Consider the following 12,770-nt stretch of genomic DNA (forward strand, 5'->3'; position numbering starts at 1 on the left):
GTGCGTTTATTTTCCAAATTTTCGTACCGCACCTCCACATAACGATATCCTCTTTATAACAAATTTTTCCTGGAATTTATCAATTTCGTTATACCTAGATTTAACTGTATGCTATTTGATTTATTATGCACCTGAATTTTACTATTCAAACTATTTTCCCAAGGACAAACACAGTCAACGTCTAACTGGCAATGGCTCCGTCTTATTTTCAATACACCTCACCCCATACGAACACAAACGAATAAGGAAAAAACATGAGTGCTCGTGTCGCCAGTTTCTTCATAATTCTTTTGTGTTCATGTGTGTGCACTGTCATAAGATAACATTTACCAACTTGCCCCAACAGCCCCCTTACTCACTCCATCACACCTACATTGCAGCAAAGCTGCTTTCAGGCTCCGCTACAACCGCCAATGGCTCATAAACATAAAAGTGTAGTAGTAGAAAAGGGGTGTCTAGAAGGAGCTGTATTTTACACATTGTCATGATACAAAACAAAAACTGAAACTTCAAACAAAACTCAATTACATATTTGAAATCAGCATGAAAACCTAAATACAGACGACGTTCGATTTCTCCAACACCCGCAATTCAGGACATGCCTGATTTCCCAGACTCATCTGTGGCACTGTCAAGTTTTTCATGAAGTTAACGTATTAAAAGGTCCCGAATTCCGGACGTTCATAGCTTTCACCGTTCGATTTTTTCAGACTTTTCACTGCTAAAAGCAGACTCAAAATAACTATCGACGACACCATTTTAGTTGTTTTTATATCCTCGAACCCAAGGCGCCGCGGCTGCCGTACCCCCAAAACAGCATATGGTGCCAATTTGTTGCCACCCGTAGCCGTAGCTTAGTCAAACCTGTGGTCACAGCCGCATGGTACTGTACAGCGTGCGCTCCGACAGCGGGAAATGCTATACATTTAACCTATGGTCTGCCGTCAGCATGTTTGCAGACACGTGGAAGGTGGTTATGCAACAGATGCTCCGTAATTGTTTTCTTCGAACGAGCTTCGTAGTGGACGTCGAAACGGCTGTCTCACCCAGAGTGGACAGCGTGTGCGACAAACTTCCACCCACAGATGTTGCCTTCAATGATCTGCACGCTGCCGGTGTTTCAATTCCAGCCGGGATAACTCTTGAGGACTTCACAGACACTGACGAAGACCTCGAGACGTGTGCGGAATTCACCAATGACAAAATTATTCATGAAGTTACGGAGGATTCCAACGCCTACGACCCCGAGATCATCGAGGCAGTGCCTACAGCCAATGACCTCGGAGTTGACACGAGCCCCGACACTGTCATGGTTGTAGAGCGACAGCATGACATTAGCGGAAATTAAGGCGGACATTGTTGCGGAGACAAGTGAAACACCATGCAAACAAAAATAAGCGACTTTTTTTTTTGGCACCTATGTGTTTACACGTGCGGTGGTACTGGCTACATCAGACTCTTTCATTGCTCTTTTTTTTAAGTTATACAGCTCAATTATTTACTGAATTGCGATGAGAATCCTGTACCCCTGTGGTAACCCTCTCTATCAGCGAAAAATACCTATTAAAAAATGTGCATTCTTGCTTTATTCGTTTTTCTGGACTGCCCGATTTTCTGGACGTCTTTGCAGTCCCTTGACGGTTCAGAAAATCGTATATCAACTGCAAATAGTAAATATTTCATTGCCCTAGGCAACAAAAGCTCCTCATAAAACATGAAAATTTTTTTACGAGGAGTATTTTCCCTTAAACTCTGAAGCTTTTTTTGCTAACATTGCATGCTAACTCACCAAGAATTATCTATTCAAACATTGTACACCCCTATTGGGTGCACGTTAGGTTCGAGTAAATATGGTATGGTAAGCAAGAGTGGAAGAAAAAATAAAAAAACGACAGCCCGAGAGGCCACCTATGGCAGGCTGACCTTGTACAGGATGATGAACAGAGCAGCCTGCATAGTCTTGCACTGCAGCAATTTGCGGGGGTCCACCAGCTCCGGGTGCACATTGCGAGGCAGCCGGAATGGGGGCCAGGGCGTGGCACTTCCCTTGAGCCGTCCATTCTGGCGCATGCTGCGAGACAAACAAAGCCACTTCCCTTTGACTGCCACAATATCGTCACTGATCAGCAACACCAGCACCTAGTGATGAGACAAGGAGGGGGTTACGCATAAGAAAACTGCATTGAAATCTATAACTGCCCATTCGTATTAAGGTCACCCCATAGAAGTGCCATAAATGCAATCAACATCGAGGCAAATGCGCAACTTTCAGTATTCTATGCAATATGAAAGGCAGCACAAAACCTATCATGGAAGATGCAAAATTGAACAAGCATAATGAAACCTCACAGCAACATCTTTGTCTTGTGTTTCTATTTTTTGTGTCGAGTATTTTAAGGCAGGGCGTCTCCTTGAAGGCAAGAATCCCCAACTGCACCGGGGGTGGATTATACTGGGTGGCCCAGAGTGAAGGAGCTGGGGAAGCATTGGGTAAAAACAAAATGTGCACCGGCACCATGGCCTTTCATGAAATGCAGCACCAGGATGAACTTCAGAAAAAAATTTTAGAGCGACGGTCCCTCTATCTGAGCTTTGCAGTTATATACAAACAACCGATATCCAACCATGCAATAGTGAATGTGCCTAAGCAAGTCACTTATAAAACTAAGCAAGCTTAATGTCATAAGTTGCTTACTAAGTGTCACAAGCTATGTTAAACAAGCTCGATCTTCACAAGTTGAACAAGTGTCGCTTAAAAACTTGAGCACAATCACAGTTAGTCTAAAAGCTGAACAATATGGAAAGAAAATCGCTAATATTCCTGCTCCAATATGACCATGTGATAAAAACTGAACAACTTCATTAAATCGCTAGCCTGTTTAGATCAATTATCATCACCCAATGCAAGAAAATTAGGCTTGAGTGGATATCCAAATTCTTCAAGTATTCCAGTGTTTGAGTTCAATTTGATTCAACATTTTTTTTTTTATTATTGAAAATTCCGAAGTACTCGAAATGAACGCGTAGGTGTACACCTTCTGTAAAAGTAACTTCACTGCAGTGAAGAAATGCTAAGCCGTGAAAACACCTATTCAAGAGAAATCCACACTGCCACAAAGCTTCACACCAACGTTGAATGAACCTACTACCGTCGCATCGATTCATCAAGTTTAAAAGCTTCTTTTACCAGCTTACATGCTCTAAGCATAGCAAATTTTAAAATGTAACATTTTACAGGTTATCCCTTGCATTATCTGAAAGCCTAATCCTGTCACTATTCAAACTTGTTTCCACTTCCCTTCGGGGGAGGAGGGGGAGAGAAAAAAGAAGAGAAAAAAGAGAAAAGGAGGCATTTGCACAGGCCTTGTTTCAATTTTTAAAATATTGTACAGGTTAGTTAGGTTATGACAAATACAAATATGCCAATTTTTTCTATAATACAGTCAAATCTCGATTGATATGTGGGGTTTAACGTCCCAAAACCACCATACGATTATGAGAGACGCCGCAGTGGAGGGTTCTGGAAATTTCGACCACCTGGTGCTCTTTAAAGGGCACCCAAATCTGAGCACACGGGCCTACAACATTTCCGCCTCCATCGGAAATGCAGCCGCCGTAGCCAGGATTCGAACCCGCGACCTGCGGGCCAGTAGCTGAGTACCTTAGCCACTAGACCACTGCGACGAGGCTACAGTCGTATCTCAATCATTCGAACTGGAAGGGGCCCGAAAACTTGTTAGAATTAGTGAAAACAAACGGAGGGCTCACCATTCAGTTGTGCATGCTCATTGAGCTAACACACTAGGGGGAAGTTTCTGAAGACTTACATTTATTCACAAACACAGGACATCCGTCATTAACTGAAGTAATCAGTGATGCACGTCTGCGCACGTTTGCCTTGCAGCGAGTCAATTTCGCACGCAGCTTGCAAAGCATTTCTACTTCAGCTTCAGCATTCTCATGGCAAGAGAAGTTGTGCACGGCAATGTCCAGCACCGACACCCTCTAAAAACGGGGACAACAATGACTGCATCTCAGCAACTACCCTCTGCGCCGCAGCTGCAGCATGGCCAGCACATGACGAGAAAGGAGAAGCGTCTCCACGCGGAGAGAAGCAGACGGCATTTGAGAGAGAACTAACACTCAACTGCAGTTTTTTTTCTTTTGCTGTCTTCGCGCACAGCGTTGAAAGGAGAAGGGTTTACGTGACAGGGACGGGAAAGGGGGAAGCGTGGCACCGCGTGTCAGAGAGAGCTAACACTCTGTGCTAACTTTCTTTTTTTTCTCTCTCTTCTCTCTCTTTGCGTGATTGTTTCTTTTAATTTAACCCCATTCCTACTCCCCCCCCGAAGAAGAATTGCTGGCTATGGCACTGATTCGTGCAATTATTCAGTTCAGTTTATTCAGTTTATTCATTCAGTCAAAATACAAAATTCGTAGAATGTAGTATGCAGACGAGGGTCCCAAAGTCAAGCGACTGCAGTGGGACCCTCGACTGCAGTGGGGCCCTTAGATAATGAAATTATATACCCATATGCCTGGTTAGCTGCCCAAGTGTCTGAGCCAAACATGTGTCAAAATAGTCAAAGCTCAATACTTCAACCATGTCTGTTCTTGAAAGCGAGACATACTAATGAATGTGTGCACAGCTAGAATTAAAGAAAAATGCGGCTTTTGTATCCAAGCTATTACGTTTTTCTAATATTATTTCTTGCCTCTTTTGTGCAGGGGACCAGCTGCCGACAGAAGAACACAGAGAAAAGGCCTCCTAGAATCTGCCGTATTATCAATGCATTGCAGAGTTTGCACGACTGTATACAAAAGCACAAAAACAGCAGTGAATGCGTGCAGCTACACTGCATTACGCGCGCTATGGTGTCTACTTCCTTAATCTTATTTATGATGTCCTCCGAGCTCGTACTTTATCTTTACAGTGTGTAGGTTGCATATGTTTGATTGATGAACACTTTTCATTTGCATTCTTATGTATGCCACGTTGCTCCTCATCAGCCACATGTAATAAAGGTCCATTTGCCATTCACAACTTCTGTTTTGTTCATTTATCAATACATAATTATCGTCGTGTTTGTCTTTTCATGATGAGACAGGACTGCAAAAACCACTTCTCCGATTCTACAGGAAAGCAGTTCTAGAAAAATTTAACTTGTTTTATATAAAGCAGCACCACTCCTCTTCCAAGGTATTTCCAGGTATTTCCAGTAGTTATATTGCAAATAAAATCCAAAACATTAGTGCGAAGGTCATTCATGCACTAACTATTGTGCTTCTGAGCATGCAGATGAAGCAGACGGGAAAAAATTTAAGACGTTGCCGCTGTGTGAACTTGGAGACGGAAGCTACACAAATTTAAAGGTTGCTTCTATGCGAATCTGTCAAATTAGAGGCATCCACAAATGCAGGGCAAATAGAAAAACAATTCAAAAACAATAACTTATTCCTTGGAAGTTTAAAATGTTAAAGTTGACACACACACACACACACCAGTCCCTGTTAAACCGACTATATGTTACTAAATGAAGAAAACAACTTTAAAATGCATTTTTCGCCAATAGTGAAAGAAAGGCACACGATCGCTTTTCTTAACTTGCGTAGCAGTCTAATTCGAACGCTCAGCCACGAGTATAACATGCCTAGTTTTTAACGCTACTTTGGTATAACCTTGAATATCAGTTGCGAGCAATGTCTTTCAAATTTCCTATTATAGGCAGAGGAACAACTACGAAAGCACCACGGTGAAATTCGCAGTAAATGAAAAAATAAACATTGCACAGGCCCCTGAAATTAGGAACTGTGCACGTACTCCCGTAGCGAGAACGAATTTACGTACGAGTAATCCTTATACATAATGCGATGGTGAATGCTAAAAGCACGCCAACATACTGTGATATATAGTAAAAAATACTCATTCCACCGCGTTATACATTCGGTGGCTACATTAGTGATCAGAAGGCTCTCAGCAAAGCGAAAGTAAACAAAGCAACAAACCATCTATTGCGCTTTCTGTCATCACTCACGTAGTTCGTTAGTCACCCCGGCGAAAGTAGGCTCTCAAACGACACACACGCAAACACTACCGTAAATATAAACTGCAATTAATAGACGCATACAAGACAAAATAAACTAAGCAAATAGACACGTTCAGCAGCAGACGAAATGCCATCAGCTGTTCGTTCAGCTGCCTGGGTTCGACTGTTGCCAGACTTAAAGGAGGGTTTCGCTAACTCTATCAGCACAAGGCTTAGGGAAACAACACTACCACTCTAAATGCACGTATTTTGCTGTAATGTCAATTTAGAAAAAAGAATAACTAGAAAAGGCGTTCTCTTAATGTATATAGATAGGCAATTCTTAACCACAATAGCGAATACTCTCGTTATCAGGCGCTTTTCTCGGCGCATGCAGTTCGCTCAAGTGAAGGGAGCATTTCCAAGGCCTCCCTTGGCGAAGGAAGTGTGGAGGAGCGTTCATGAAACGCAGCGGCCCCTTGAGTGGAGGAGCACGCTCCACCTTGACTTCGTCAAGTCGAGGGGAGCCCTTGAGTGAAGGAGCGTTTGTGAATACGGGCCTTGGTTGCACGTAAGCAGAAGTGCGTGCACCAATGCACTGACAGCTTTCTCCGGGCACCAGGTCACCGAGGTGTCAATAAATGCACTTTTTTATGCATTCGTTTTTTTTCGGACAATTTGATAACTCAGACTTAATTATGTTCCCCGTGGAGTCTGAATTATCCCTTGTCAACAATGCGTCCATTTTTTCTTACAATATGTGACCAATACTACTTGAATTTGATTAGAACATAAAACTCACTAATTTCACAAGCCCAAAGCACATTACATAATTGATTGCCACATGCACTGATACCACTGAACTTTATAAACAAGTGGGAAATGCCCACTCACAAGTGCGTGTATCGGTCCATGGATGCCTGATAGTCTTTGCGATGCACAGCACGCAGCAGGACGTGCACTGGATCGTACTCCCGCTCCCACACTGAACCTCGAGGCACATACATTCCTTGCAGCAAGTTGCCTCCAGCCTCAAAGTTTGGTTGCTTGTAGAGCGCTACCTGCATGCAGAGGACGAGACAGGTCACATCAGCGCTCATCAATGAAAGATGCTGTCGTGGCTAGCTAATGATTATTAATGGCATCTGTGTAGCTAACATGCACACAAAACCTAAAGCAAATGATGCCTTGTCGGGTGAACCTAAAATGAGGTGTTTGGCAGCATGACACCACAGTAACCACGCCATCATGATTAGTCAATATGAAATTGATGAAAAGACTCGCTAATCCCAGGTGAAAATGTGCAACTCGGAATCCAACTGGTTTTAACCGGTATAAACTGGGATCAACTAGTCCCTGTTGGGAACTAACAGGTTGTAGGTGATTTTAGTTGCAACTGGTTCCAGTTAGCAGCTGGTAGCAGTTACAACTAAACTGGCCCCAGTTAATTCCAGTCGTGTCTGGTACCAGTTGGCAGCTGGTGTCAGTTACAACTCAACTGGCCACCTACGAGAACCATGACCAGCTGAACTGGAAGCAGCTGGTGCCAGCTGAAAGCCATAACCAGTTAAATTAGAAGCAAGCAGTCCAAGTAGCACCCTAAACTGGAAATGCTACCAGTTCTGGTTGTACGATTCTTGACCCCACAAGAAAACTTGACACCGCAAGAAGAAAAAAATTGAACTAGAACGTCAACGACGTAGTATTGCTGCACATGAGCCAATCGGTTTTATCCAAAAGTTGTTCGAACCCTACTCTTGAAAGAGTAACAGATTACTGGCCCAGTACTACTTTAAGTGTCAGTATTAAAAGAGAGGACGATCGGAAATTTAAAGAATGGCATCTCATCGTTTTCAAATGAATAGTCTTCTCTCGTTTAGGCGTCATCCGCTACACATATAAATAGTCTTACCTGACCTAATATGTATTCTTTAGCTCATATTATCATAGAATATTCCGTAGCGAAAGTGCGCAACACAATGCACTAAACGTACACTTTTTTGAGCATCTGTACATTTAACTAATATTAAAAAGCGGCTGTCAACCTTTAACTTCCACCGCGGCCCGATTGGTGTCGGGGTGTTAAATGTTACTGCTGTCTCGCTGGGACCATGCCTGCTGGACAGTGTTGTGCGCAGCACAGCGATTACTTCTGTACAATGACGAAATATGGAGTAGAGCCATGGCCGCTAAATAAAGAACCAAAGTGCGGCCTGCTATGTGCCGCCGAAGCGGCGGGACGGGCTTAGTTCACCTCGTGTTCGCTCTGGCTCCACCGCTTCTACTAGGAGAAACGCTTTCATACGCATTTTCTAAGCGGCAAAGTACGCCGTAAATAACTCGTTCCGTAGCGGCATATCACAGGTTCGGTTCTGATTCTTTATTAGGAGTACCTATTACACCACATATGTGAACAATGTGCCCTAGGAGGGCCAATAATTCGTAGAGTAATAGGCCTCCATACTCTCCATGAATGCTGCCCGTTTAACTCACATGAAATGAAAAGGGTAACCGATTCCGTTCATGGGGAGGCAATCCCCATGTAATCTGGGGAGGCAATCCCCAGATTCCAAGGGCTGACGTATCGGCCCACCGTTGCGCACCGCAAAAGCACACATTGCGCACACAGGGAACGTTTGGCAGGGCGATTCGATGCTGTTGTCTAGAGGCGGCGGCGCTCATTTGTGACAAAAATAAGTGCTCTGTTACGAATAACACACATCCCAATACGCTTTTTGAAGCTGTAGATCGCAGTAGAATACGTTGTGCTTCAATGTAGCATCTTCGTGTTCAAGCATCTCAGCGGTACACAACAGCTTCCCGGCGTCACACCCCTAAAAAACAGCCTGCCACACACGCGTGCACCAAAGAATTGTACTCGATCACAGGAAACATGAGGCAGGCTGCCCCCACACATGTTAGCACACAAATTAAGCACGAGAAAGCATGCATAAAAGCACACAGATACGCACAAATCCTCACGCAACCACATTGAAACAGGAAGTGCCATCCGCTTCGACGGCTGCAGGGTCAGCACCCTCCCCAAAAAAAGCGGCCAAAACTGTCAGCTCTGCCCAGACACGTTTTCCCATTGACAGCGACGCAACGCAGTAGGCTGCACCTTGTTTTTCATTCAGCGGCCGTGGTAGAGCCAAGAGCTACAAAAGCTGCGACTCCCTACCACGACAGCAATCACATTAGTGCCGTATCTCATACATTCAAACACTCAACACTGAAGCAGTAATGAAAGATTATGTATAAAATAAACTGAAATGAATTATTTCGTTCTAATTCTGCAATATACAATGCAGGAAAAGAGCTGGATAACAAATACAAAAAAATTTAGAAACACAGCAATGTTAGTTTTGTACCGCACATGTGGCGAGGGAATAGCTACCAAGCGATGGACACACAGCTGAGTTGTGGAGTCGTAGCAATGTTAGTTTTGTACTGCACATGTGGCGAGGGAATAGCTACCAAGCGATGGACGCACAGCTGAGTTGTGGAGTCGTGTGGAACGTGAAAAATAATGTGGAGTCATGCTGTATGTAAATTAAATTTTGTCCAAATGTCCGACAGATTGATCTCTGGAAGACTTTCGCTTTACGAATACGCTGGACAACCGTTTTAGCCTGTGACAAGATGGACATATGGATCAAATGTGTGCGATCAAACGTGTATGGATCAAGCGCATGCACTGCCTGCCTTAACCGCGATGCTGCTATTTGAAGGTAAATATATCACTTATATTAGGCTTGTACGAATATTCGAATGCTTTGAATATTGGAACAAATAGTACAGTATTCTCGCTTTAATTTGAACATAAACTATTGGAAATTTCTATGTATTCACAATGAACAAATAAGTGTATATTAGATTGCATGTAACCCTCTCATAAACTGGTTTCACTTTAGTGTAGGGGTGTTAAACTGTGAGAACACTCATTTAAAAATACATTATTTTGCATGTAACCCACTGTAAAATTAACTTCACTGCAGTAAAGAGGTGCTAAGCCATGAAAACGCCTGCCTACACTGCCAGAAAGCCCAACTTCAAAATTAAATGAACATATTACCTTCAAATTGATTGTTCTTTCTTTTTTGAACTTTACGAGCATGCTATCCCAGCTTATTTGCTTAAGTACAGAATATTTAAAAACCTTAAGTATTTTACAGATGGTCACATGCAATCTACCAAAAGTCACAATCTGCTACTATTCAACTTGTTTCTATTTCCTAGAAAAACCAATAGAAACGGCGTTTTCACATAGGCCTTGTTTCAATTTCTTAAAGATATTGTGCACACTAGTTAGGTCATGATAAATATGCCCACTTTTCTCAATATGTCATATATACGATTTGAACTCAATTCAAAATTGTTCGACCTAAATCACCGTTTGCTTCGAACCTAAAATTCACTATTCGCACAAGCCTAACTTGTATGCTTTGAGTACTAGTTATTTAGCATCTTAGAGAGGATGCAGATACAGTCGATTTTGGATATATCAAACTCGAAGGGGATCGCGAAATAGTTCGATATATCGATAATTCGAAGTACAAAATAAGCGAATTTAAGGCCTAAATTAAAACAATTCAGGCCTCAAAATCGTTACAAGTGCTAACATAACAATTTTCTCACAGTAAAATGAAGAACAAGGTGTGAACTGCAAGTTACCGCACATTATTTTGCATGAAAATAGTCCTTGACCTTGTCTTGCTTCTTGCACATAGTCAAGTTCCGGTCATCCTCAATATTGTCACGACGTCAAAACAGAGGTCTTGCCGTAGAGACTGAGACACCAGAAGCAGGTCGATCTTTTTAATTAGAACGCGCAAGCGAGTTCTTCTTCTTCGTCCATTTCGTAGTCCTTCGTGGCACATGCACAACTGTCATCGTCTTTCTTGGGCAAGCACGTGACATTTGCCTCCCTCCGAAAGAAGCATCGTCCCGATGCGCAACTTAGGTGCTCTACCAGGCGTATGAAGTGGTCGTACGAAAACGGTAACCGGGAGCTAATTAACTCGATAAATATGGTTTTATACGCACGACGTGCACGACTTCGAGCAAACGCTTTTGGCGCTTAGAACTACAATTAGTGTCGGGAACAACTTCGTAGTTCACGTCGTTCAAGCGTCGCGTGACACTGTATGGACCAAAGTACCGTCTTAGCAGTTTCTCAGACAGTCCACGTCGACGTATTAGAATCCAGACCCACACTTTGTCGCCTGGTGAGTAGCTAACAAACTTGTGTCGGTTGTCGTAGCGTTGTGCATCTTGATGCTGCTGATGACAGATGCGCACGCGCGCGAGCTGTCTGGCTTCTTCGGCACGCTGAGTGAATTCTTCGGCGTCTACATGGATGTCGTCACACTCATGCGGCAGCATGGGGTCCAATGTTGTCGTGACTTCGCGACCATAGATCAGACTGAACGGTGTCATTCCAGTGGTTTCTTGTCGAGCGGTGTTATAAGCAAAGGTCACATACGGCAATATCTGATCCCAGTTTTTATGTTCTGTGTCAACGTACATACTGATCATGTCTGTGAGGGTCCTATTGAGGCGCTCCGTCAGTCCGTTTGTCTGCGGATGGTATGCAGTTGTTCTCCGGTGAGCTGTACCGCTGAGTCTGAGAACCGACTCCAAAAGCTCTGCGGTGAAAGCAGGTCCTCTGTCTGTGATCACTGTTGTCGGAGCGCCATGCCGAAGGACGATGTTTTTGATGAAAAACTGAGCGGCTTCTGCTGCTGTGCCACGCTGCATAGCTTTAGTCTCTGCATAACGGGACAGGTAATTAGTGACCACAATAATCCATCTGTTCCCTGTTGTGGAAGTTGGAAAGGGACCCAGGAAATCCATTCCAATCTGGGTGAACGACTTTTCTGGTGCTTCGACTGGATGTAAAAGACCGGCTGGCTTGCTGGGAGGCGCTTTGCGTCTTTGGCAGTCGGTGCACGTTCGCACGTGATGGTTAACCGCAGCAGATAACTTTGGCCAGTAGTACTTGCATCGTAGTCGGCACAATGTTCTGGTGTAGCCTAGATGACCAGAAGTTGCTTCATCATGGCACGCTTCCATAATTTCTTTTCGAAGAGAGGCAGGCACGACGAGCAAGTGCGGGTTACCAGTTGGTGAGAAGTTTTTCTTATAGAGAACATCGTTTCGCAAGCAAAAAGATGGCAGTCCTCTAGCAAATAACCACGGCACGTCTTTACGTCGTCCTTCTAAATATTCAATTAGTGGTAACAGCTCAGGGTCACTGCGCTGCTCTCGTGCAATAGTGGCTGTGTTGACAACTCCCAAGAATGCCGCGTCGATGTTTTCGTCATCAGGAGCGACAGTTTCCACTGGCGACCGTGAGAGACAGTCGGCGTCGGTGTGCCTCTTCCCAGATTTGTAGACGATGGTCATGTCAAACTCTTGAAGTCTTAGGCTCCAGCGCGCCAAACGACCAGATGGATCTTTAAGGTTGGTGAGCCAGCACAAAGAGTGATGGTCGCTAACAACCTTGAAGGAGCGGCCGTACAAATACGGACGAAATTTGATGACTGCCCACACCACGGCGAGACACTCCTTCTCGGTGGTCGAGTAGTTCTCCTCCGTGCGAGAGAGAGTTCTGCTGGCGTAGGCTATTACTCTTTCACAGCCGTCTTGCCACTGCACCAGAACGGCACCTAGACCTACATTGCTGGCGTCAGTGTGAAGTACTGTAGGGGCGTCCTGGTCGAAGTGCGCAAGGACTGGAGG

General features: G+C 44.0%; 1 protein-coding gene across 4 annotated transcripts in view; it reads right to left on the reverse strand.

Moving 5' to 3' along the window:
• LOC119178514 (Ubr3 ubiquitin ligase) overlaps window positions 1–12,770 on the reverse strand; it is a 155,701-nt gene that overhangs the window by 70,561 nt on the left and 72,370 nt on the right. For all 4 annotated transcript variants that reach the window (XM_037429720.2, XM_037429721.2, XM_075883514.1 and 1 more), the window contains exons 14-15: window positions 6,921–7,087; window positions 1,924–2,071 (exon numbers count right to left, since the gene is read on the reverse strand). In XM_037429720.2, the coding sequence (XP_037285617.2) occupies window positions 1,924–2,071; window positions 6,921–7,087 (315 nt within the window). The remainder of the gene's footprint in view (window positions 1–1,923; window positions 2,072–6,920; window positions 7,088–12,770) is intronic.

The sequence above is a fragment of the Rhipicephalus microplus genome, unplaced genomic scaffold (assembly GCF_043290135.1).
Source record: "Rhipicephalus microplus isolate Deutch F79 unplaced genomic scaffold, USDA_Rmic scaffold_18, whole genome shotgun sequence".
In the NCBI taxonomy this organism is placed as follows: Eukaryota; Metazoa; Arthropoda; class Arachnida; order Ixodida; family Ixodidae; genus Rhipicephalus; species Rhipicephalus microplus.